The sequence below is a fragment of the Pituophis catenifer genome, unplaced genomic scaffold (assembly GCF_029215685.1).
Source record: "Pituophis catenifer annectens isolate HBS135680 unplaced genomic scaffold, rPitCat1.0.hap2 SCAF_8, whole genome shotgun sequence".
Lineage (NCBI taxonomy): Eukaryota > Metazoa > Chordata > Lepidosauria > Squamata > Colubridae > Pituophis > Pituophis catenifer.
This window is the reverse complement of record NW_027256888.1, coordinates 12,614,158-12,639,134: the sequence shown is the minus strand read 5'-3', so window position 1 is coordinate 12,639,134 and position 24,977 is coordinate 12,614,158. Positions and strand designations below refer to the sequence as shown.

Below are 24,977 nucleotides of genomic sequence, written 5' to 3'. Positions count from 1 at the left end.
TTTAATTGGATTTTAATTTTTATGTAATTTTCGAATTGTTGAATGTTTTCTTTGTAAGCCGCCCTGAGTCCTTCGGGAGAAGGGCGGCATATAAATTACATACATACATACATACATACATACACAAACAAACAAACAAACAAACAAACAAACAAACAAACAAACAAACAAACATGCTTGTGAAGAAGGCACAGAAGAGGCTATACTTCCTGAGAAATGCTCAGGAAGATAAATCTATCTCAGCATCTACTTCTGTCCTACTATCGCAGCACCATTGAAAGTGTCTTGACATATGGCATTCTTTCATGGTATGGGAGCAGGTCTGTAGCGGACAGAAAAGCTCTACAGAGAATCATTAAAACTGCCCAGAATATCATTGGGCTCCAGCTACCAGCCCTGGACGACATCTTCGAATCTCGCTGTTTGAGGAAGTTGCATAACATTCTCAGAGACTCTTCCCATCCTGCTTACAATCTTTTTGGACTGTTGCCTTCTGGCAGAAGATACAGAACAATTAAAACTCGGACCACACATTTTCTGAATCGTTTTTATCTCAGAGCTATAATTGCATTCAACCATGAACTAAAAGGGCCACCGTCAATGAGCTGTTGGACAGCATTACTTGGTCTATTGTGTGAATGTTTCAGTGGTTTAGGGGTGGGGAATTTGTGGTGGGTGGGAGTGTGTTTGGGAATTGTTATGTGTGTTGGACCTGGTCTTTGGATGTTAAGTGAATTTCGTTGTATGGGTATACTGTGTATATGCATACAATGACAATAAAGTTGTTGTTGTTGTTATTATTATTATTATATTATTGGTTAATCTTTAGTGAGATTCACAGCCTTTGAGGCTGATTAATAGCTCAGCAGCTCGAGTCCTAACCAAGGACCTAGGAACTGTTAAGGTATCGTCGGAGGATGTAAGCTGTTCCGAGTAAGGTGATTTTTTGTAGAGTCAAAATGTTCAAGTCCAGCAAATTTAGAATTTCTAAATAGCGGGGTAGCCCTTTGGGTATTGCTCCAAGGGCTCCAATTACAATCGGGACAACACAAAATTTCTTTTTCCACAGTCGCTCAACTTCAGTTTGCAAGTCCCGGTACTTTGTGACTTTTTCTTGCTGCTTATCTTCAATCCGTGTATCCCCAGGTATTGCAATGTCAATGAACCATACTTTTTTCTTTTCAACTATTGTTATGTCAGGTGTGTTGTGGACCAAGTGCCTGTCAGACTGAATCCTAAAGTCCCACAAGATCTTGAGTTTCTCATTCTCTAAAACTTTCTCAACCTGATGTTCCCAGTGGTTTTTGCTGTACTCAAATCCAAACTTCTGGCACAATTTCCAGTGAATGTTCTTAGCAACACGGTCATGGAGTTGTTGTTGTTGTTGTTGTTGTTATTATTATTTATTGGTTAATCTTTAGTGAGATTCACAGCCTTTGAGGCTGGTTAATAGCTCAGCAGCTCGAGTCCTAACCAAGGACCTAGGAACTGTTAAGGTATCGTCGGAGGATGTAAGCTGTTCCGAGTAAGGTGGTTTTTTGTAGAGTCAAAATGTTCAAGTCCGACAAATTTAGAATTTCTAAATAGCGGGGTAGCCCTTTGGGTATTGCTCCAAGGGCTCCAATTACAATCGGGACAACACACGATTTCTTTTTCCACAGTCGCTCAAGTCCCGATAAGTCCCGGTACTTTGTGATTTTTTCTTGCTGCTTATCTTCAATTTGTGCATCACCAGGTATTGCAATGTCAATGAATTATTATTATTATTATTATTATTATTATTATTATTATTATTATTATTGCAATGTCAATGAATAATAATAATAATAATAATAATACTATTACTATTATTACTATTACTATTACTATTATTATTATTATTATTATTATTATTATTATTATTATTATTATTATTATTATTATTATGCTTGCTTTCCCCAAAAAATCTGGACTACAACCTGAAGAAAAGTTTACATTTTAGTAATCCAGGAAGTATAGCCATTCTCCGCTCTATTGTAGTAGTGTGGAAGCCAAGGAAAGATAATGCCTTGGTATGGCTATGGACCAGAAGCTGAACTGAAGCTGAGGCAGAGTTTCATGCTAAACTCCCAGTTATCCTTTCTATTGCAGCTTGCAGTAATACTGTCATCCTCAAATAATTCTGATCCATGGGACATTTGGAATTTTGAGAATAACTGTATAATAATAAATGAGAGCAATTAACCAGTGGAACAGCTTACCTTCAGACATTGTAGGTGCTTCATTACTGGAGGTTTTTAAGAAAAGACAAGACAGCCTGTCTGAAATGGTAACAGGTCTCCTGCTTGAGCGGGGGTGGGGGGTTGGACCAGAAGGCCTCTAAGGTCCCTTCCAGTTCTATTCTGATTGATGTCTGATATGCCTCACCAAAGAAATGCTATGGGTAAATTCATCGAGTCACAAAATGGCAGCCATTGTGAGTTTGACCAGATGAGAAAATCTACTTTTGATAGCTCCCCAGAACAGTATGTAGAGTTGAGGTTCTCTTTATAGCTAAGCAAAAGAAACTGACTGGAACCAATAGAACGTCAACAGGCACAGACAGATAAATGTCATAAAATTGAAAGCCATACCATGGTTTTAACTCAGCGGCCTACAACTCAAGATTCAAAGGTAGAAGTTTAGCTCAGTCTGAGTCAGTGGTGGGTTGCTACCAGTTTGCCCGATCCAGTGCGAACTGGTAGCAGCTGTGGCAGGAGGCTCCGCCCACCTGCCTGGACGCTTCTGCACATGCGCAGAAGCACTGCACGTGCGTGTGAGTGCGCGCCCACAAGCGAACCGGTAGCAACGGAATTTGGAACCCAACCCTGGTCTGAGTTGCCCATTAAGAAATGTGATTAGACATTTTGGTGTAATTTGTTGCAATTTTAGAAGTGGCCCTTAAGAAAGAAGTGCCACTAATGTCTTATTTCTGTTACCTTCTCATCTCTGTCATGACTTGTTTCACCCAGACTTGTGGGACTTAAGGAATCTGGCATCACAGCTGACTAGAAAAAAAAAATGAATATCATACAAAACTATTGCAACTTCGGATACATTGTAGACTCATGTTTTCTAGAAGCACCAAATGCTTTTATATCACAGTCATAATAAGATCCCATTACAATGTTTTGTTGTAATACCTAATCTAATTCCATTTCAATTTGTTGGGCAAATTGACTGAATAAACAGATTTGTTCCCTTCTTTTCCAGCTATTTTAAATCGTGAAAGAGGAAGCTGGATTGCAGGCCTAATGTCAGGTTACGATGTCGTCTCAAATAAATTGCATTTCCAAACAAATAGTCTTTGATGAAATCTTTCATTTATTGAGCACAACAATCTGTCCCCGAGTCCATCGTAGTCAGCACTGACCTTCTGACCCCAAACCCTCCCTTTCCGTTCCCCAATTCTCTGTGTCTCATTGGCCATCTTCCAAATCACTCTCCCCATATCTACTACTTCAGCTCACAGGAATGTCCCCCCTCCCATCCCATCTCCTAGGGGATAATATCTTCAGGGAAAATAAGTAGGTGAAGAGTCAAGCGTCCTCTTCTCTTCCTTATGTCAGCACTGGAGTGAATATAGCTTGGAGTGCTGACACCTAAAAGGATGGATGTTTTTCTGTTTTTCCTCCCTTTTCTCCCTTTCCTACAGCTATGAAAAAACAACAGTAAAAAGTCAGGCTTATTAAAAAAAACCTATGAATTTAGTAAGAGTTTAATGAAGGTTACTCATAAATGCATGTGCTACTTATCTAAGGGAGTGGGTCAATTGTGCATTATAAATTCAAATATTCTCATTTTAAAAAAAATTGATTGGGTCAATTGAATGTGCACTATAATCCAAATTCTCATCTTTCTTTCTTTCTTTTAAAGTGTCCAGTCCTACTAAAAACTCAAGGTAGAGGCAAAACATGTATTCATTTTCTCTCCTTTATTAAAAGCCTCTTCCTGTTTTGGGTGCTGTTAAGCAATATATAAACAGTCCTAGCCAAAGCTCCCATGCTGGCTGGAGAAGAATGTTCCTAAACGACCTTTTAAAAAGTTTTCCCCAGTAGGAAGCATTTGATCTTCATCAAAAGCCAAGAAATGTGGGGGTTTGGTGCAGTTATCTTTAAAAGGTAAAAGTTCCCCCACATAATGCGTGCTAGTCATTTCTGGCTCAGGGGGCGGTGCTCATCTCCGTTTCAAAGCCGAAGAGTCAGCGCTGTCCGAAGACGTCTCCATGGTGTTGTGGCTGGCATAACTAAACGCTGAAGGTGCACAGAATGCTGTTACTTTCCCACCAAAGGTGGTCCCTATTTTTCTACTTGCATTTTTTACCTACTTTCGAACTGCTAGGTTGGCAGAAGCTGGGACAAGTAATGGGACTCACCCCATTACGTGGCGCTAGGGATTCGAACCGCTGAACTGCTGACCTTCTGATCGACAAGCTTAGTGTTTTAGCCACTGAGCCACTACGTCCCAAAGTTGTCCTTGGGCAATCATTTATCTGAGGGATGGGGGTATACAAACCACAGGCCACACATGGTGTGCCAACCCTATATATCTCCGGTTTTGGCCTCTGAGCATCGTATTTTCGGGCAGTGATTGGCGGCAATGTGTTTTGGTGATCCCTGGAGCCTTGAACAGCTCTCAAACAGAACGTTTGGAGGCTGAAAACGCAGGACGTGGAGCCCAAAATGGCAATCCAGAACAGCTGCTGCCTTGTCGTACCGTTTCCGCGCTTCGCCTGCTTTACTCACTGGAGCTCCCTCTGACAATCAGCTGTGCTTTTGAAGCTGCTTAGCAGCCCCAACGAAAGCACGCTCACAACCAGCGAACTAATGTGCTGAAGCTGACCAGTCTAAGGACAGTAGCCAGATGAATACCTGGTAGGCAGAGGCAGAATTTTTTTCCCCTATTTTCCTCCCCAAAAACTAAGGTGCATCTTATGCTCCGGAGCGTCATATATTCTGAAAAATACGGTATATAAAGTAGTGTACCTAAGCTTATATCTACTAATTTTGTAACTCACTGAACTGGTACCTACAAATTCTCTCTCGTTGCAGGGACATATGAACATATGAATTTTGGGGAATTACTTATTAACATTTTGTACGTTTTCCAACATATATTAACTACGTTGGACCGCAGAATTGAAAGTTACTTATCTGCCTTGAAAAGTCTCCATGGACTTTCCTATGTTTCAGCAGATGTCATTCTAGTTTCATTGTGAAATACGTTGCCATGATATGCTTATGTAATGCCTCGTCCCAAGGGCTTCGCAAGGCAAGTTGTAGAAAATAAAGAGAGCAGGAATGGAAGGGAGGAAAGTGTGGGTTAGGATGAAAAGAAAGAGAGAGAATGTACAGCAGCAAAGTAGGTGCGGAAGGAAAAGCAGAGAAGATGAAAATAAGAAATGCAGGAGGAAAAGAAAAGAAAGCAGCAGAGTGGTCCAGAAAAGACATAGACAAGAATCTTCAACCAGTAAAAACTCTATTTACATGAATCAACAGTACAGTACTTTGAAATGCTCTAAAAGTCATGATGTTATTAGCGATTAGATGGATGCTATTATCCCTTAGACGCTAAACTTGTCGATCGAAAGGTCGGCAGTTCAGCGGTTCGAATCCCTAGTGCTGCGTAACGGGGTGAGCTCCCGTTACTTGTCCCAGCTTCTGCCAACCTAGCAGTTCGAAAGCACGTAAAAAATGCAAGTAGAAAAATAGGGACCACCTTTGGTGGGAAGGTAACAGCGTTCCGTGCGCCTTTGGCGTTTAGTCATGCCGGCCACATGACCACGGAGATGTCTTCGGACATCCGAGTATTGCCGGAATGTCGCTCCTAATAAATCACTATATTTCCTTTGAAGTTTGGATCATGGCTCGTGAATTAATTAGGGCATCTTTCGGAAACTTGACAGCTGGCTCTTCAGCTATGAAACGGAGATGAGTACCGCTCCCTAGAGTCGAGAACGACTAGCACATATGTGCGAGGGGCACCTTTACCTTTATGACAGGGAAATCAATGTCAAAATATAAAGACAAATCACTGAAAACGTTACATTAATCTTTATAGCAGAAATCTCCAGCCCCCTTTCCTGGCATAACAGGAGTTCTGCATTTGTGTCTCTTTTCCAATTGTCTGAGGACATCGCTAGAAGGCAAGAGTCTCCACCAAAGACCACTGCTTTGCATTCACTGGGCTTAAATGGCATTTCCAGTTCAAAGATAAAATACTTTGAATGTAAGAACCCATCTCACCCGCGATTTCCACTACCGGTTCGGGCAAACCAGTCCAAACCCGTTGAATACCACCTCTGCACCCAAGGTCCTAAAAACTTTAGGACTACCACACTGTCTCCCAAATGGCTGGATTTCTTTGCAATGCATAATTCATCATCCAATTAATGTCATCGAACATCTTCCATAAACATATATATTCGTTCATTTAGAAGATTGGCAACTGGCTCCTCACCATCAATTAGACTTACTTTGTGGTGGTTTTCTGGAAGGACCACATCCGGTGGCATCACAGTCTCCATGGGGTTATTCAGCAACACATCTGCTTCCAAACTTCCACTAGCTTCCCCAGGTGTTTTCACAGATACTGTCATTTGTGAGGGTTGGCCAAATTTAATATTCTTGGCCAGCTGTTGCTGAAAATCAAAATACAATTGTATATCAGAAAGGGGAGCAGGGACAGTGCATTCTTAATTAGATAGCTTGGGTTTAGCTATCAATCAAAGGCATTCATGCAGCAGGCAAGAATGTCAAGATGGCACCTATGTCAAGATGACACTGAGCCGTGGTGGTGCAGTGGTTAGAATGAAGTATTGCAAGCTAATTCTGCCGACTGTCAACAGTTCGATTCTGAACTGGCTCAAGGTTGACTCAGACTTCCATCCTTCCGAGGGCGGTAAAATGAGGAGCCAGATTGCTGGGGGAAACAGGCTGACTCTGTAAACCACTTAGAGAGGGTTGCAAAGCACTGTGAAGTAGCATATAAGTCTAAGTGTTATCGCTAGTGCTATAACTAGGTGACAAAAGCCCATTCTTTTTTTAAGAAGTTTTATATGGGTCACATATGTAAAAAGCAACTACAGCTTGAGATACACAATCACATTGACTTTTTGACACAACGTCCCTTATACACATAAACGTTTCTATTAGGAACAATGAGATATCAATATTAAAATATTAGGTGAACGAGAAAACAATTTCCACAAAAAGTAATATAATGTGGGGCTCAACCATCCATACAGCCTTATCAGTTTCAAAGGACTAGTCTAGGTTTAAGTGGAGTTTTGCATGAATTGGTCATAAAATGTGACCAATTCATTTTGGTGACCAAATGTGACCTTTCCCTGCCACGCCCCACCAAGCCACTCCCAACAAGCCACATCACACCCACCAAGCCACGCCAACAGAACCGGAAGTAAAAAAAAATTGGATTTCACCACTGAGGTAGATGTTTCTTCATCTCATATTATGCCATAGGCATTGCCAGCCACTGTTTATAGATGTCTTCAGTTATCTTTTTTTCAGCAATGGGTTTCGGTACTTAAGAGGAATCCCTTCCCTATCCATTATTTTTCTAAGTGGTACCAAGAGGAATGAACAGGTGGACATGTACTTTTTATAAGAATTAAACTGTCATAGAATATATTGAAGGAGCAAGTGGGTACTTTAGTATTCCTATCTTCAAATTACTAGCTGAATCAAGCTCAGCTGGGAGAGGAGACACTGCCAATTATTTTTATTTTCTAAATTACAGGGAAATTTCCCGCAAGGTCTCATTCTTGCTGTCTGTCAACTGATATGTGATAACGCATAGGAAATGAATGCTCAAATGGAAGGGTGAATAATCTCATGGGTTTTTCAAAATAAAAGTATTCTCCTGAGCAGAAGAAAACAAGATGCACAATGAAAAATTATACAAAATTAGAACAGTTAGAACTATTATGCCAAGGTTTCGGAATGCTTCCTGCTAGATTTAACCCTTAAAAACGGTATGACTAATAACAAAGAAGATTTAGTTGTGTGTGTATTTGCATGCATGTTGAGCTGAGCTCCTGATGACAGCATCCATGAATGCTTCCCAACAGAGCTGTATAATTGATGTGATATTTTCTTCTCCCAAAATTCCCCCCTTTTTTTTATTTTTACACTTATTCAATAACCTTGAAATTACCAAGTAATCCTCAATCCGAGCAATACTGTAACTAACTCTGCTGAATTTTGGAGAACCAGAGGATGAAAACAGTAGCATTATCTAATTACAAGGCACTCTAAGCAGCTTCATTTTGGACCTTGCACAAACTCTTTGATATTTAGAGAATTTTCAGATTTTATCTTAGATGTGTTTAAGCTTCATGTGGAATGGTATACACTCTGACAACCATATCTGTCCCCATTATTTTGACATTTCTTTTTCCTCACATGTAAAACCTGTGACAATTGGCATTTTATAATTGGTTAAGAAGAGATAAAATAATACATTAATATGTCTCAAGAATGCAAAATGTCACTTTGGGAGAGTCCAGAATGAAGGATTAAGGAAAAACTGAGAGAAATACTTATGCAGTATTGGATGCCGTAGTTTCACAAAATAGTTTTCGAATGGATTTTTTAAAAAGTTGGGGTGTTTTTTTATTTATTTATCTGTCCTAACATATAAAATCAGTCAACTGACAATCTCAAAGAATCTCAATGTTTCTTCTCCTTTTCTCTTGGTCAGAGAAAGGTAGCGCATCACTGTGCTGGTTCTTTTCTGAAGACAACATTTTTTGGAGATGTTCCTTGTTCTTTCATAAAAGTTGAATTTTTATTTGAATTTGAATGCTTAAATTTGCAAAGATATATAACCTTCCAGAAATCCTGGCTCACAACTTTCATTACCGTATTTTTCGGAGTATAAGATGTACCTTCCCCCCCCCCATCAAAAAAGAGGGTGAAAATCTGGGTGCGTCTTATACTCTGAATGTAGCCTCGCAAACAGAGATTTCAGAGGCTGAAAGAAGCCTCTGAAAGAAGCTTCAGAAAAAAAGCCTCCAAACAGAGCTTCAGAAAAAAAGCCTCTGAAACGCTTTTATCTAAAACAATATGGCAAGCAACAAAAGAAGAATCAGTAAAGGTTCTAACCAAACTATGCTAACAAATCTGGAGAATGACACAATAACCAACAGATCGGAAGAGGTTAATCTATATACTAATACCAAAGAAAGGAGATTGAACAGAGTACAGATAGTCCTTCCGAATAAAAGCCTCTGAAAGAAGCTTCTGAAAAAAAGCCTTTTTTTCCCCTGAAGCTCTGTTTTGGAGGCAGTTTTTTCTGAAACGGAGTTTCAGAGGCAGGAAAAAAATCCAGGCACAGAGCTCACAACCAAGGAACCTATTGCTAAAATTCACCTCTGGGAACAGTTGATTGGAGGTATTCCAGGAGGGCGATCTACCCAACATCAAGCTTTTTTCTTATTTTCCTCCCCAAAAACTAAGGTGCGTCTTATACTCCGGTGCATCTTATACTGTGAAAAATACGGTAATTTTTAAGCATTGCAAAGGGACAGATTGGGAGAGGATGATTTTGAGCACTGTTTTGGAGCATCTTCGGGTTTAGGCATTTCTCTGCCAATCTTCAGCTCTAGCATGGTATTTTTATTCCACTGAAATCTTTGGGGGAGGTTAACCTTCAGATGGAAATCAACGTGGGCCTCCTACTGTATGTATGTTATGGTGTTGCCTGCTCAAGCATTCTGAATATCGAAAAAGGCATCTGAATGGATCTATTGTTGGGAACAGTATGGGCTTTTCAAAGGAAATTGTTCAATGCATTCCTCTGTATTAAAGAAATGTATTGTAATCTGCAAGAGTTTGAAAGGCATGCAGCTACTAAGCAAATAAACAAGCAAGCTGGAATACACTATGTTTTTTATCTGGCTTTATTGAGATTTCCTTACAATAGAATATTTGCCATAGCTATCTATTAGGGATATCAGAATAAACAAGTGATGAATGAAACCTTTAGGGCTATTTCAAAGTGAAAGTTCAGTGTCTGGTTACTTTCTTTCCTCAACATTTTAGTTTTAATTATATTCATTAAAAACAATTTCAGTTTTCTTTCCATATCTCTGAGAGGCGGGATAATTTAAAATATCTTTTTTATTTCTGTTCTTCCATTTGTTTATGGTGAGATAGTCTTTTAATAGGAATAAAGGTAAAGGTTCCCCTCACATATATGTGCTAGTCATTCACGACTCTAGGGGATGGTGCTCATCTCTGTTTCTAAGCCGAAGAGCCAGCACTGTCCAAAGACGTCTCTGTGGTCATGTGGCCGGCATGACTAAACACCAAAGGCACATGGAATGTGTTGTGTCCTTATATGGGCATCCGCCGGTGGTTGGCTAATCCACCGGCGGGAAGTTTAAATGGATGTCATTGGCCGGCTAGCTTGCCGGAGCTGTACATAAGGAGGGCTCGGCAGCTCAGCCGACAGTTCCACATGAGCTGAATAAAGTGCTGAATGGACCTCTGCTGAGTCGCGTCTTCTTTTCCCTGCGCCAATCTAACACTGGCGATGAAGGACACAAAAGAACCGACAGCATACCTCGTGGCACGGTCGCCACCATCTACCAAGAGCTGAGTCACTTGAGCGAAGTCACTGAAACTGAACCACAGAACCATGTCTGGACCACAGATCTCGCTGGCTCCGTTTGATCCTAACCAGGAGAAATGGAAGTCCTTCATGGTCCGGTTCAGACAATTCCTGGCGGGCAGCGGCTTCACTGACCTGGACGACAACCAGAAGCAAGCCCTGTTCCTGGCTCACTGCAGCTCCGGGGTCCTGGAAATGGCCATGGATCTCATGGCACCGAGGGACATTGAGCTGATGCCTTGGACCGAACTAGAGGAAGTCCCGCAAGAGCATTATGCTCCAACTAGCACCCCATTGGCCAACCAGTTTGATTTCCACCAGGGGAATCAACGGGACGGCGAATTTGTTAAGGACTTTGTATCTGCGCTCCGGACAATCACAGCCAGCTGTGAGTTTGAGAACGTGGACATCCAACTGAGAGACCGGATCGTCTTTGGGATGAGGGACGTTTCTGTCCAGAAGAAACTCCTCGGCCGTAAGAAGGTCTCACTGAGAGATGTGATCGAAGAAGCTACAGCTGCAGAATCGTCAGAGAGAGCAGCAGCCGCTATGAGGAGGTCTAAGGGGATTCATAAGATCCACAAGAATCCCCAACCGTCATCAGACGAGACCACCACGGGGTCAGAGTCCGAAGCCAAAATGGCCGTCCACAAGGTTCTCAGACCCCAATGGCGGGAAAACCCTCAAGATGGCGGACGAGAGGAACGCTGTGCCAGCTGCAACGGGGATCACGTGCGCGCCAGATGTCGCTGGTGGGATGCGACCTGCAGGCGTTGCAGGAGGAAGGGCCACATCGCCGAGGCATGCAGAGTGACAAAACCGGTCATGGAGGCTCCCAGAACCCACAACCGTGAGAACCAGAGGTCATCCAGACGGTCCCAATACCCCAGGCGTGAGGGAGAAGGCTACGCAAAGAGCAGAGGAGTCCATCAGACCACCATAGCGCACGCCGCTGCTGAGGGATCCAACAAGTTCCACGTGACCGTCCACGTGGAAGGGACACCATGTCCCATGGAGATTGGCTCCAGATCGCCCTATTCTATTATAGACTGGGTTCAGCTCAAGAAATTCAAGCCGCAGATTGCCAAAAGCCACCTCAAGCCGCTGCAAGCAAAATTGGTGGATTTTGGAAGCCATCCAATCGGAATCCTGGGAAGGACCAAGCTCAGAGTCCATTACAAAGACTTCCTGGGGACCTACCCATCGCAGTCGTCAAGGAGACCTGACCAACCCTTCTTGGAGTGGAGTGGTTCAAGCTGTTGTGGCCCCGCCCTCTGAGCCTGTCCCATCGGAGGAAGAAAGCTCCGAGCATGAGGAAGAGGAGTCAGCCAGGCCTCCCTCTCCAGGCCCCTCCCCTCTGGCATTGTCTCAGGTGCCGGCCGAGGGAGAGGAGATCAGTAGGGAGACAGCTGGCTCGGATCAGAGTGACGAAGAAACATCATTCCTGGACGCACGCCTCCGAAGGCGTGATAAACGTTTGCAGCAGCTTAGGAGGCGTGCTAGGGATTAGAACTGAGTCACTGGACCACACCCCAGAGACTATATAATAGAGGGTAGTGGTCAGTGATCCTTGTGATGAACAAAAGTAAACCTTGGATAGTCACTAAAGCCTCGTTCGGAACTGCAGAGAGAAATATTATTTCTGCTTGGACTTTTTGCACGTTAAGTACCTTATCTTTCTGTTTGTGAAAATAAAGGCATTTGGCAGACGGTGTGTCTATCGCTGCCAAGTGGGAGATAAGACCTGGGTGCGTTCCAAAGTGTTTCCTTAACCCTCGGCTGGCTGTGTTTGTGTGTGTGTGGGTACGGGGACAGATCACAAGCCTCTAGGGCTCACCATTGGCGGGATTAATCAGATCAGACAGAGCGAACTCGACAAGCTCCTAGAGGACTTCCAGGACATCTTCAACGGGAGCCTAGGTAAATTTTTGGAGAAACCCATCTCATTCAATTTAGATCCAACAATTACTCCAATTCAGCTAAAGCCCCGCAGGGTTCCATTCGCCCTCCGGCCTAAAGTTGATGCCCAACTGGACAAATTAATTGCCCAGGGCATATTGGAGCCGATTGATCATGCTGCATGGGAGACCCCCATTGTGACCCCAATGAAGCATGATGGATCTGTGCGCATCTGAGCTGATTATAAATGCACCATTAACAGGGTGTTACAGCAGAGTGCATACCCAGTCCCAGTGGTGCAACATCTGTTGCATTCGCTAGGGAGTGGAACCATATTCGCATAACTGGACCTGGCCCAGGCTTAACAGCAACTGCCAGTCGACAAAAAAACTGCGGAGACTCAGACTATTGTCACTCACCGGGGCGCATTCAAATGCAACCGCCTCCAATTTGGAGCCAGCGCTGCCCCAGGCATTTTCCAATCGATGATGGAACGCCTTCTGCAAGGCATTCCAGGGGTGGTGCCATACTTCGATGACGTCTTGGTCTCCGGCCACTCGGAAGCCCAACTATTAGAACGGCTCAGGCTTGCCCTGCAGCAGTTTCAGGCGAAGGGCCTAAGAGTCAGGAGAGACAAGTGCATCATCGGGGTCCAGGAGGTCGAGTTCTTGGGCTACCTAATTGATAGCAAAGGCATCCACCCCACCAAAAGTAAAGTCAAAGCAATTCACGAAGCTCCAGCCCCCCAAAACAAAGCAGAGCTTCAGGCTTTCTTGGGACTACTGAACTTTTACAGTGTCTTCTTAAAACAGAAAGCCACAGTTGCTAAGCCGCTCCATCGACTTTTAGGGAAGGCGATCCCTTGGAAATGGGGAGAAGAAGAAGAGGCAGTTTTCCGGAACATCAAAAGACTACTCTCTTCGGACAGCGTCCTCATGCAATACCATGAGACACTCCCCCTGCTTCTGACCTGTGATGCCTCGCCATATGGAGTAGGGGCTGTCCTCAGCCACCAACTTCCGAACGGATCAGAAGCTCCCATTGCATTCTGTACATGTCGCCCAGGATGACACGCTGGGCCATCTTCCTCTCAGGCTACTCGTACAAGCTGATACACAGACCTGGCAAGACCATCTGCAACGCCGATGCCCTCAGCAGATGCCCCATCCAAGAGCCAGTGGAAGACCCAGCACCCACTCTCGGACTGTTCCATATTGATGATGACCAGTTGTGCCCAGTTTCATCCACCACTGTGGCGAAGCACACCCAAAGAGAAAAAACACTCAGGCAAGTCATGTCCTGGATCTTGAGGGGCTGGTCAACTGGGAGAGTGAGTGAAGAGTTCAGTCCGTTCGTGTGGAAACAAGAACTCTCCACAATGAAAGGATGCATTCTCTGGGGCGACAGGGTGGTGATTTCCCACACCCTACAGAAGCAGACCTTAGAGACACTGCACAGCAGGCATCCTGGCATCGTCAGGATGAAGGCCCTGGCACAGAGCTATGTCTGGTGGCCAACGCTGGACAAGGACATTGAGGAATGGATCGCCAGATGTGACTCGTGCCAGGAGGCAAGACCGGCGCCACCGCAAGCTCAGCCAGCGCAGTGGGAGATGCCCAGCAGCCCCTGGTCGAGAATACATGTCGATTTCGCAGGACCAATAGATGGCAAGTCTCTCCTTATCATGGGGGATGCTTTCTCAAAATGTCTGGAAGTAGTCGCGATGCCCACCACCATGACAGAGTCCACCAACAGGGCACTCCGCCGGCTGTTCACCACGCATGGCCTTCCAGACGTCCTGGTCTCGGACAACGGCCCCCAGATCACTTCCAAGACCATGGAAGCCTTCTTAGCAGAGCTGGGCATTAAGCATGCCCTCATCGCCCCTTACAGGCCGGCAGGAAACGGGCAAGCAGAGAAAATGGTGAGACTCACCAAAGACACACTCGCCAAAATGGGCGCAGGAGACTGGCAGGAGAAAATTGATGAGTTCCTGCTCGCCCAGCACATCACTCCGCAGACCACCACAAAGAAGAGCCCGGCAGAGCTCCTGATGGGGAGAAGACTACGATCACCTTTGGATCGGCTACACCCCCAGTACAATCCGCAGTGCCAGCAAAACAATTCCCAGCTGCCGCGGACTCTCGGAATCGGAGATCCGGTCTTCGCGCTAAATTTCCAGGGCCATCCGAAGTGGCTGAAAGGACTGATCGGGAGAGTGACCGGCCTGAGGTCATACGAAGTGGAGCTGGACAACGGACAAACCTGCAGACGTCACATCAACCAGCTCCGGAAAAGGTGGAGGGGAGTTGAGGAAGACCCACCAGACGAGGTAGGCCTGCGCCACCCCAGCAAGGTAGACTTCCACCACCCTGACGAGGTAGGCCTACACTACCCCGATGAGGTAGGCCTACACCACCCCGGCGAGGTAGACTTCCACCACCCTGACGAGGTAGGCCTGCACCACCCCGACGACACCACCCTGGTGAGGTAGACTGCCACCACCCCGACGAGGTAGGCCTGCACCACCCCGACGAGGTAGACCTACATCACCCTGGCAGGGTCGAGCACCGCCAGCCCAGCAGGGTCGGCCAGCGACAAACACCACATCAACCGCAACCACAGCTGCAGGGACGTCCCACCACGACAGTCCGCCAGGGGCCCGGAGCGCAAGCCAAAGAAGGGAGAAAAGAACCCAAGGACCTACCGCGGTTCAGCTGCCCAGCCCGGGTCCAAGGCGAACTGCAGCGGCCGAATCTCCATCATCCCGGCCAGGGAGAGGGACTCCGCCACCCGCAGGACAATCCAACAAACCCAGCCGGAGATGCTAGGCCGGACCCAGCGCACTCAATGGCTGAGTTCCAGACAATTCTACGTCGGGAACGGGAGAGGGCAGAAGCCCGACCCATCCGGATCAACAATGAAGCAAGAACTGAACCGCGCAGGTCAAGTAGGGCTATTAGACGCCCCGCCTACCTGCGCAACTACGTGACCTATGTCGGCCACGGATTGACAATCTGAGAACTAGGAGGGGAGGGGTGTTGTGTCCTTATATGGGCATCAACCGGTGGTTGGCTAATCCACCGGTGGGAAGTTTAAATGGATGTCATTGGCCGGCTAGCTTACCGGAGCTGTATATAAGGAGGGCTTGGCAGCTCAGCCGGCAGTTCCGCATGAGCTGAATAAAGTGCTGAACGGACCTCTGCTGAATCGCGTCTTCTTTTCCCTGCGCCAATCTAACAGAATGCTGTTACCTTCCCACCAAAGGTGGCCCCTATTTTTCTACTTGCATTTTTTACAGGCTTTCAAACTGCTAGGTTGGCAGAAGCTGCGACAAGTAACGGGAGCTCACCCTGTTACCCGGCACTAGGGATTCGACCAGCTGAACTGTCGACCTTTCGATCGACAAGCTCAGCATGTTAGCTACTGAGCCACCGCGTCTAAATAAATAAACAATAAATAAATAAATAAACACACTCTAAATATTAATGCAATACAAGAGTCTATTCACATGTCCATGAAAGGCCGTGACATTTCTGGTTGGGTTTGCTTGTAATCTGTGAGGTAAAAATTAATTTTCTGATGGTAGACAGCAAATGTCAGACACCCTATTGAGTCATTTGTCAATGCACGTCTGCTATTTACATCAGAGGCTGAAATAAGATTAGTTTTATTCACAGGCCTGTTCTGGAATATAAGGAGGTGGATTTATTGGATGGATGTTGTGTAGGTTGGTCAAATGTTGAGATGGGAAAATGGATGGGCTCATTTTAATCTGTGAAAATACAGCAAGCCTACAGTATGGTAGATAATACAGCAAGTGGACTGCAATGGGAATGACTGTTTGAAAAGTGCGACTGCAGAACAAGAAAAGATATAGTCAAGAATGTATGGATGCGTAACGAACATAGTGTCAACTCTGAAGTGAACCTGGCTGAAGCCATTTTTGAGGCATCATGGTTGCCACAAGGCAGAGGAGGAGACAGGGAGGGGGAAAATTAGAGCTCGGCTTTGCAGTCAAAATAAAAAGTTTTCTTGTGGGAACCAAGGTCATTCTAGCAGGTGAATGAGAAGAGGAGGAGTGGAGTAACCAAGCAACCTGCCAGCACCTCTATTGGACAATGTGACCAGTGACCTGAGGAGGGGGAAGGGGGAACTTTCACTTTTTAATTAGGTGAAAACTGCGGGAACTTTCAGAGTTGGTTTTCATCAGTTGTGCCAATATGATGTATCCAATAAATTGTTCTTTGAGGAATCCATCTGCCTCAGAGTTCTTCTTTCTATGGGTGCATTACTTGGAACGCTGATTGAATGACTAAAGGAGTGACAGGTGTGAAACAAGTACACTGAAACAGGGGTGGGTTCTACTTACCTTTACTACTGGTTCGCAACGGGATCGCATGCGCATGCACAACGGGATCACATGCGCAGATCGCTTCTGATGACATCAGGGTCAGTGGGGCGGAGCCTCCCGCCGGTTTTACTACCGGTTCTATAGAACCGGTCCGAACCGGGGGCAACCCACCACTGCACTGAAGTGATGTGGTCATTCAGAAAAAAATGAATTGAGAATCAAAAAAAATGCCGCAATGGTAATAAATGTGAAAAACGATCATAAATCACTTTTTTCAGTGCAGTTGTAACTTTGGACGGTCATTAAATGAACTGTTGTACCTGAATAATGCTTCTGTTAAATATTTACCTTCTCAAATGCTGCCAGTTTAGGCAGACATTTTTATAAATTACCAGAGCCGAGCAGAACTCTTAAGAAAGCTGGTGGCGTATAACTTTTTAAAATCATGAATAAATTAAAATTTCTCTTTAGTCTGCTGAGCCTGGTGGCGCAGCCTTCCATCCTTCTGAGGTAGGTAAAATGAGGACCCGGATTGTGGGGGCAATAAGCTGACTTTGTATAAAAAAGAACACCGCTTGGGGGGGCCCGAAAGCCCTACTAAGCAGGTATATACAAAAGTATGAAGGCTATTGCTTAACGCATTGTAAGCCGCCCTGAGTCTCCGGAGAAGGGCGGCATATAAATCAAACTAATAAATAAATAAATAAAATAAATAAATAAATAATAAAATACCTATAAATTCCCCCAATGTCATTACAGTATATAAATACCTCAAATAATCCAGACTGACACACATGCTTTCTGTTTTCCATTCACATGCCCTTCATGCACTATCATAGCACGATGCGTCTTTCAAGCGTATTATTGAAACTTGTTTTTCTTTGCTTCATTTAGTGGTTAATTATTCAAATCTGATCTAATGAAGATTTAAATCCTCGATCGTCTCTTAGTCCTATAGCAGCCATATGTTTTGCTTACTGAAACTTCCGATTGAAAAGGAGAAAACCATTTAGAAACCCTCTGGACAGCAACGGGAAGAAATGTTTCTGTCAGCAGGGGGAAAATTAGGAGTTTACTCAGCCAGAGCAAACTTCCATATGGCTGGCAGATTTATTCCCCTCAAAAAGTCATATTTATTTTTTTTCTTAAGGTACTGAAGTGTAAAATTACAGAAGGGACTTGAAAAATGGAGAGTATTCTGAGGATGAAATTTCTTTTCAATCTCTGGACTAGAAGATCTCCAAAGTCCCTTCCAACTCTGTTGTTCTGTTCTGTTCTGTTCTACTAACAGATTAACAGAATTGGAAGGGACTTTGCAGGTCATCTAGTCCAACCCCCTGCCAAAGCAGGAGATCCTATATCTGCCTCTACCTAGGATCAAATTTACAATCTCCTGATTGTGAGGCAAGACCTCCACCTCTAGGGCAGCTGGGCTAAATATATGATCAATATATTGGTACTAGCTATACCCGGCCACGCGTTGCCGTGACTCAGTCTTGTGGGTATGCAATATTTTTTGACCGAGTGGCAATAATTTCCCTCTGTAGCTCAGGTCACGCCTACTTTGCCTCCGTCCCACCAGTCTTTTCACTCGGTCGATTGGATTCAGACCTGAGTTGCCTTTCTCTACGTTTCTTTTTGGACTTTAACGTCACTTAATCAATTGCTTTCTTGGACTTTTACCTATTTGGTGCTTGTATCGGGAGAGCTGCGCGTCGTGGGAGTGGCGGAGGCCTCTGGCCGGGCTTCACAGCAGTTGACATTTCCCGCCATTTTGCTTATGGGTTTGGCGGCGGCTGCGCTGAGGGGAAAACACCCGGCTGAGGTCTGAATCCAATCAACTGAGTGAAAAGACTGGTGGGCTCTGCATTTAGCGTGTGTTGCTTTTACGTCCAACAGATGGCGCTGTTTTTCAAAAAAACATGTTTTTACCTGTCACAGGTGTGACATCTATATAATATAGGTATATAAAAACACACACATATTCGAATGCAATGTTGTGTCAAAATTTCAAAGCAATCGGTGAAGAACTTTCAAAGATTTAAGATTTTGAACAAACGAACATTTACATTTCTATCTTGAGGTGGCCTAATTATAAAAATCTTCTCAACCAACTATTTCAAATCACTTGCAAGAATGATTCCTCCCATCCAGTCCTCTCCTCCCCTCCCCTCCCCTCCCCTCTCTTCTCTCAAGGGATGGGCACCGTATATCTAGCACATACCCAGAAACTATACAGACTTGGTGAGACATGTTATTTGTTTTCATTATTTCATTATTTACTTCTTAAATCTGCCTACTCGCTCTTCAACTACATTTCTGTCTACCAAGCAGCACCATTGTGGAGGACTGAGATTATATGATTTTCTCAGTGGTGGGATCCTGCCGGTTTAACAACTGGTTTGATGATTGTACACTTTGCGTGCACAGTCACGCTCTGTGCATGCATGTATTTGACGCGCACACAGTGCACAGTTTTACAAACACTTACCTTCCGGATTAGTGCTGTGGAGTAACACAGCTGAGGCGCGGCAATCCGCTCTGCGTGCGAATCAGCTGAGAAGATATAGGTCAGTAAAGCGCAGGAATGGGTGGGTGGGCCCAACTGATCGTCAGAGTGAACCGGTTAGTCCGAACCGGTCCGAACCAATAGAATCCCACCCCTGGATTTACTATTGTGTTTTTCTTAGTTTGCCTTTCTCCTTCCTCCACTCATTCATATTCCCTCAGAAATTCCATATCCATATGTAAGGTATGTATTCTTGATGAACTATGTAGGGAGAGTACATATTCTGTAGGATCCAAGCTGGGTCGGTCACCGGAGCCAGAGGTTTTGTCTTTTCAGTCTTATTCTGGAGCCCATCCTCAGGAAATGTCTCCCTAGCAGTGTGTTTTGATTTGGGCTATTCTGAGTGTGGTATTTATATTGTGCCTGTTGTATGTGGCTTTTTAGTTGTAGATTGGGGTGTTGCTGGCTAGCTATTAAGTCATTGGCCGTTGTTTCCTTGTGCTGCAAGCCCTCGCCTCCTAAGTACCGTATTTTTTGGAGTATAAGATGCACCTTTTTCCCCCAAAAAAGAGGGTGAAAATCTGGGTGCGTCTTATACTCCGAATGTAGCCCCACCCAGCTTCTCAAACGGAGGTTTCAGAGGCTGAAAAAAACATCAGAAACGAAGCTTCAAAAAAGAAGTCCCCAAACAGAGCTTCAGAGTTCCTGGAAAGATGAACAGGCCGCATGGAGACTCCTGGGGGAGGCGGGGTGAGCGTGGCCAGCCAGGAGTGGCATTTGGGTGTTCGCCGAACCCCGGTGATCCTTGACTAGAGGATTGCCCGAACCCTGCCGAACCCCCAGGAGCCCATCCCTGGAAGTAAACAACAACAGCAGCAAAACCAACAAACGGTGTGTTTGGTGCGCAGTGTGCATGCGCGGATAGCGAACCGGTTGCAAACCGCGGAGAATTTTACCACTGATCATTTGTATTTAGAGGTTTCAGCGTGGGCAGGTTTGACAGACTGGATGTGTGCAATAAAAAATATGTGTGTGCATTGTAGGTAAGTATGTATACCCACAGATTGATTGATTGATTGATTGATTGATTGATTGATTGATTTTTCGTATTTCTATGCCGCCCAATTCTCCGAGGACTCTGGGCGGCTTACAACAAAGACAATATGAACAATATACAAAGAAGACGTTAAAAAACCCATACACACCCACAAATACACAGAAAGCTCTACCCACAAAAAAGAAAGCAATTGGCTCTTGCTTTTTTTTTTTTTTTTTTAATTTGATTTATATGCCGCCCTTCTCCGGAGACTCAGGGCGGCTTACAATGCGTTAAGCAATAGCCTTCATTCTTTTGTATATTTATACAAAGTCAGCTTATTGCCCCCACAACTGGGTCCTCAATTTACCTACCTTAGAAAGGATGGAAGGCTGAGTCAACCTTGAGCCTTGGCGAGATTCGAACCTGCAGTAATTGAAGGCAGCTGGTCTTAATAACCAGCTTAATAACAGGGTGCCTTAGACCACTGTACTACCAAGGCTCTTTTCTGGAATGGAAAGGCACAGCGGAGGGGAAACTGTCTTAGGCAAGACATGGTAGCCACACTATTTGGAATTAATACTTTGTGAGGTGTGTGGTCAAGTGTCTCTGTCCAGACAGGCTTTTAAAAAACTGGCTTAGAGTCGAACCACATGAAGAAAGAACAGAAAGTGCTAAAAGACGAAGAGCATACAACCATACAACCAAGCTCAGAGAGCACCACAGACCTCACATTTCAACCCTGGGCTACAAATATTCCCTTCTGTTGGTAGGACACAGTGTGGATATGGTTTCATTCCCTTCCTTTCCAACTGACCTCTAGAGCACGGGTCTCCAAACTGGGCAATTTTAAGAGTTGTGGACTTCAATTCCCAGAATTCCCCAGCCAGCCACGCTGGGGAATGTTGGGAGAGCCCTGCTCTAGAGTCTTTATTATGACTCTATGATCATATAGATCAGTGGTGGGTTCCTCCCGGTTCGGCCGAAATGGTAGCGGTGATATTATGATGTCACCAAACTGGTTCTCTTTGTCTGGGAGTTGGACCCTCCCGCCTGCCCCCGCGTTATTCCTACCTTATATTTCTTTATTTTTAGCCCAGCTGATAGGCACGGCAAAGTGAATTTCCGCACCTCGGCTGGGCATATTCCTAACGTGCTTGCGTGGAGCGCAAGTTTGGCGTGCATGCGAGCGAAGCGAGCATGTGCACGGCGATCACAAGCAAAGCACGTGCACGAAGAGAACCGGTAGTAAAGCCGGTTAGAACCCACCACTGATATAGATGTAATTACATATATGATGTATATGATGTAATCAGATACCAGAAGAATTCAAACTCTTACAATGGAAGCCCAAAGTTTGCTCACTGTTACCTGAAGAGTTTTGACTTTGCCAACGAGATTATCTTGTGACATTGCTTGAATCGACTCTTCGCTCTCTGTTCGCCCATCAGGCATAAAAATACTCTCATGGGAAAAGGCCCGTGTTCCCATGCTATAACTGGGAGACCTGAAAGACAATTTGGATACATAGGATTTTAAGTATGCCCTAAATTATCAACACAATGGGCTTCTGCTGGATTTTCTTTCTCTTTTTTTCCCCCTAGTACCAGGCCATTTTTTAATGTCTTTGAATATGTAATACATTTTCCCCCCAGAGGAATGGATTTATTATACCTTTACTTTCACCGCTTAAATAATGGGTATGCATCTGTACATAATTCCAGAGCTCCTATACAAGTTGCTGCCAAATTATAATTTGCATTATGAAAGGAAAATGTCCTGGTACACGGGGACCAATTCTGATGACCGTATGCCATGAATTTCATTCAATTTAAATTGTATTTAAAACCGATTATGTTCAAACCCATTTTAATTTTGCCTTGTCCCTGCCCATTTCTTTGTTGCTGTCACTTTCATGCTTGCAACTGCAGCTGTCCACGTGCGGCTTAAAAGACAAATATGGTTCTTGGCTTGAAAGAGACCGAGCGTCTTTGGCTTAAACATTTGCCACAAGAACATCCAGTGAATATGAAAAGGAACAGCTCTGTAAAACCAGGTTATTCAAAAATGATTAGGGGATTGGAGGCTAAAACATATGAAGAACGGTTGCAGGAACTGGGTATGTCTAGTTCAGGGGTCAGCAACCTGTGGCTCTGGAGCTGAATGTGGCTCTTTCACCCCTCTGCTACAGCTCCCTGTCACTCAAAAAATGTATCGCAACCGCCAATGTGCGACAACCACCAGTACGCCATTTATTGAGTTTTTCAACCCCCGGTAGGTCAACCATGGATAAATCCAAGAGAAGAAAACAGAACGTTTAATTCAACTACATATGCTAGTTTTGTGGCCGCTCAATAAATAGGCAAAGGAAGGGTTTTGTGGCTCCCGGTGTTTTCTTTTCTGTGGGAAATGGGTCCAAATGACTCTTTGAGTGTTTAAGATTGCAGACCCCTGGTCTAGCTTCATGAAAAGAAGGACTAGGGGAGACATGATAGCAGTGCTCCAATATCTCAGGGGCTGCTATAAAGAAGAGGGAGTCAAGCTATTCTCCAAAGCACCTGAAGGTAGGACAAGAAGCAATGGGTGGAAACTAATCAAGAGAGAAGCAACTTAGTGCTAAGGAGAAATTTCCTGACAATTAGAACAATTAATCAGTGAAACAACTTGCCTCCAGAAGTTGTGAATGCTCCAACACTGGAAGTTTTTAAGAAGATGTTGGATAACCATTTGTCTGAAGTGGTGTAGGGTTTCCTGCCTAAGCAGGGGGTTAGACTAGAAGACCTCCAAGGTCCCTTCCGGCTCTGTTCTGAATTCTACATTGGAAACAGGATTCCAAATATGGCAATATAACCGTGCTGTGGTCCTACTGTGCTTTGCACAATTCTAAGAACATGATCATTCCAAAAAGATCAAGTTGTTATCACCTATTTTTAGAGTGCAGGAATCTGCCTCCCACTCCCATATTGAAACACGCACAAATAGAAATGAGAAAATGTAGAAGATGAATAATGCTATGGGTGGCCCTGCTTACAAAACTCCCTTGAGTCTCCCTGCCTTGATATTGATGTTCTTCTGAAGATTGCCATTCAAAAATAAGAATCTGTTGCGATTATTGGTATCCTGTCATATCATAGAGGAACCGTCAGAAAAGAAAAAGCAAGTTTGAACAAACAGATATGCTTGGAGCAAGCTCCCGCTATGTGCTCAATGGCCCTTAAATGGCATGGTAATGCTATGACAACTGTTGCCAGGATACACGTGAGGTACTCCTTAGACCACAGCGATGATCACATCCAAAGACAAATTAACAGTAGAACGTTATTAGAAATTTAAGATAGAATTGTATCTCCTAAATCAGATTTTTTTTTTTAGTCCTTCGGTTGGTATTTCTATATTTTATTAAATAACTGCCTCTATACTACTACAACTTGCAGTAACTACAGTAAGTGGTCTGCGTAAACAGTTCCACCATACAAATTTACTTGAAGTGATATAGTAGGTAATGCTATAATTATAGCATTTTCTTACCAACGGGAGATGTGACTGACATCAGGAGAATCAACACATGAGCATATCCTTTCTGAGATTACAGGACTCAGATACCCTGACTGTTCCAATATTTAGGAGGCTGCCACAAAGAAGAGGGGGTCAACCTATTCTCCAAAGCACCTGAAGGCAGGACAAGAAGCAACGGATGGAAACTAATCAGGGACAGAAGCAACCTAGAACTAAGGAGAAATTGCCTGACAGTTAGAACAATTAATCAAGGGAGCAATTTGCCTCCAGAAGTTGTGGAAGCGCCAACAAGTTTTTAAGAAGAGATTGGAACAACCATTTGTCTAAAATGGTATAGGGTTTTCTGTATGAGACGGGGTTGGACTAGAAGACCTCCAAGGTCCCTTCCAACTCTGTGATTCTGTTATTCTGATTATGCTTCTATATCTTTCTCTTATTATGTTACTAGCTGTACCTGGCCACATATTGTCATGGCTCAGTCTTGTGGGTATACAATATTTTTTGACCGAGTGCCAATAATTTCCCTCTGTAGCTCAGGTCACGCCTACTTTGCCTCCGTCCCACCAGTCTTTTCACTCAGTCGATTGGATTCAGACCTGAGTTGCCTTTCTCTACGTTTCTTTTTGGACTTTAACGTCACTTAATCAATTGCTTTCTTGGACTTTTACCTATTTGGTGCTTGTATTGGGACAGCTGCGCATCGTGGGATTGGCGGAGGCCTCTGGCCGGGCTGACGTCAGTGAGTTTGCGTTCCCGGGGCTCCGGGACGGTGGCCGCCGACAAATATTGTGAATCCAGCAGCCATCCGGAGGTTTGTCTTCGGACGCCTCCGAGGATACTTTGCCGCGGGTGTAAGAGCTGGTTTCCCGGCTTGCCGGTATAACCGCCTACACATTCGCAGCTCTCCGCACCACAGGCAGCATCGGGGTCCCTGCCAAAGGTACGGCATTCTCCGTTAGTCAGGAGAACGCTTTGCGGCGGTTGACATTTCCCGCCATTTTGCTTGTGGG

The 24,977-nt window shown here is 44.5% G+C and overlaps 1 protein-coding gene across 1 annotated transcript in view; it reads right to left on the bottom strand.

The window, feature by feature from the left end:
- CRACD (capping protein inhibiting regulator of actin dynamics) overlaps nt 1-21,942 on the bottom strand; it is a 43,635-nt gene extending 21,693 nt beyond the window's left edge. Inside the window, exons 1-3 of the mRNA XM_070949122.1 lie at nt 21,823-21,942; nt 6,494-6,658; nt 2,958-3,026 (exon numbers count right to left, since the gene is read on the bottom strand). Coding sequence (XP_070805223.1) covers nt 2,958-3,026; nt 6,494-6,658; nt 21,823-21,942 — 354 coding nt within the window. The remainder of the gene's footprint in view (nt 1-2,957; nt 3,027-6,493; nt 6,659-21,822) is intronic.
- Between the last annotated feature and the right edge of the window lie 3,035 nt (nt 21,943-24,977).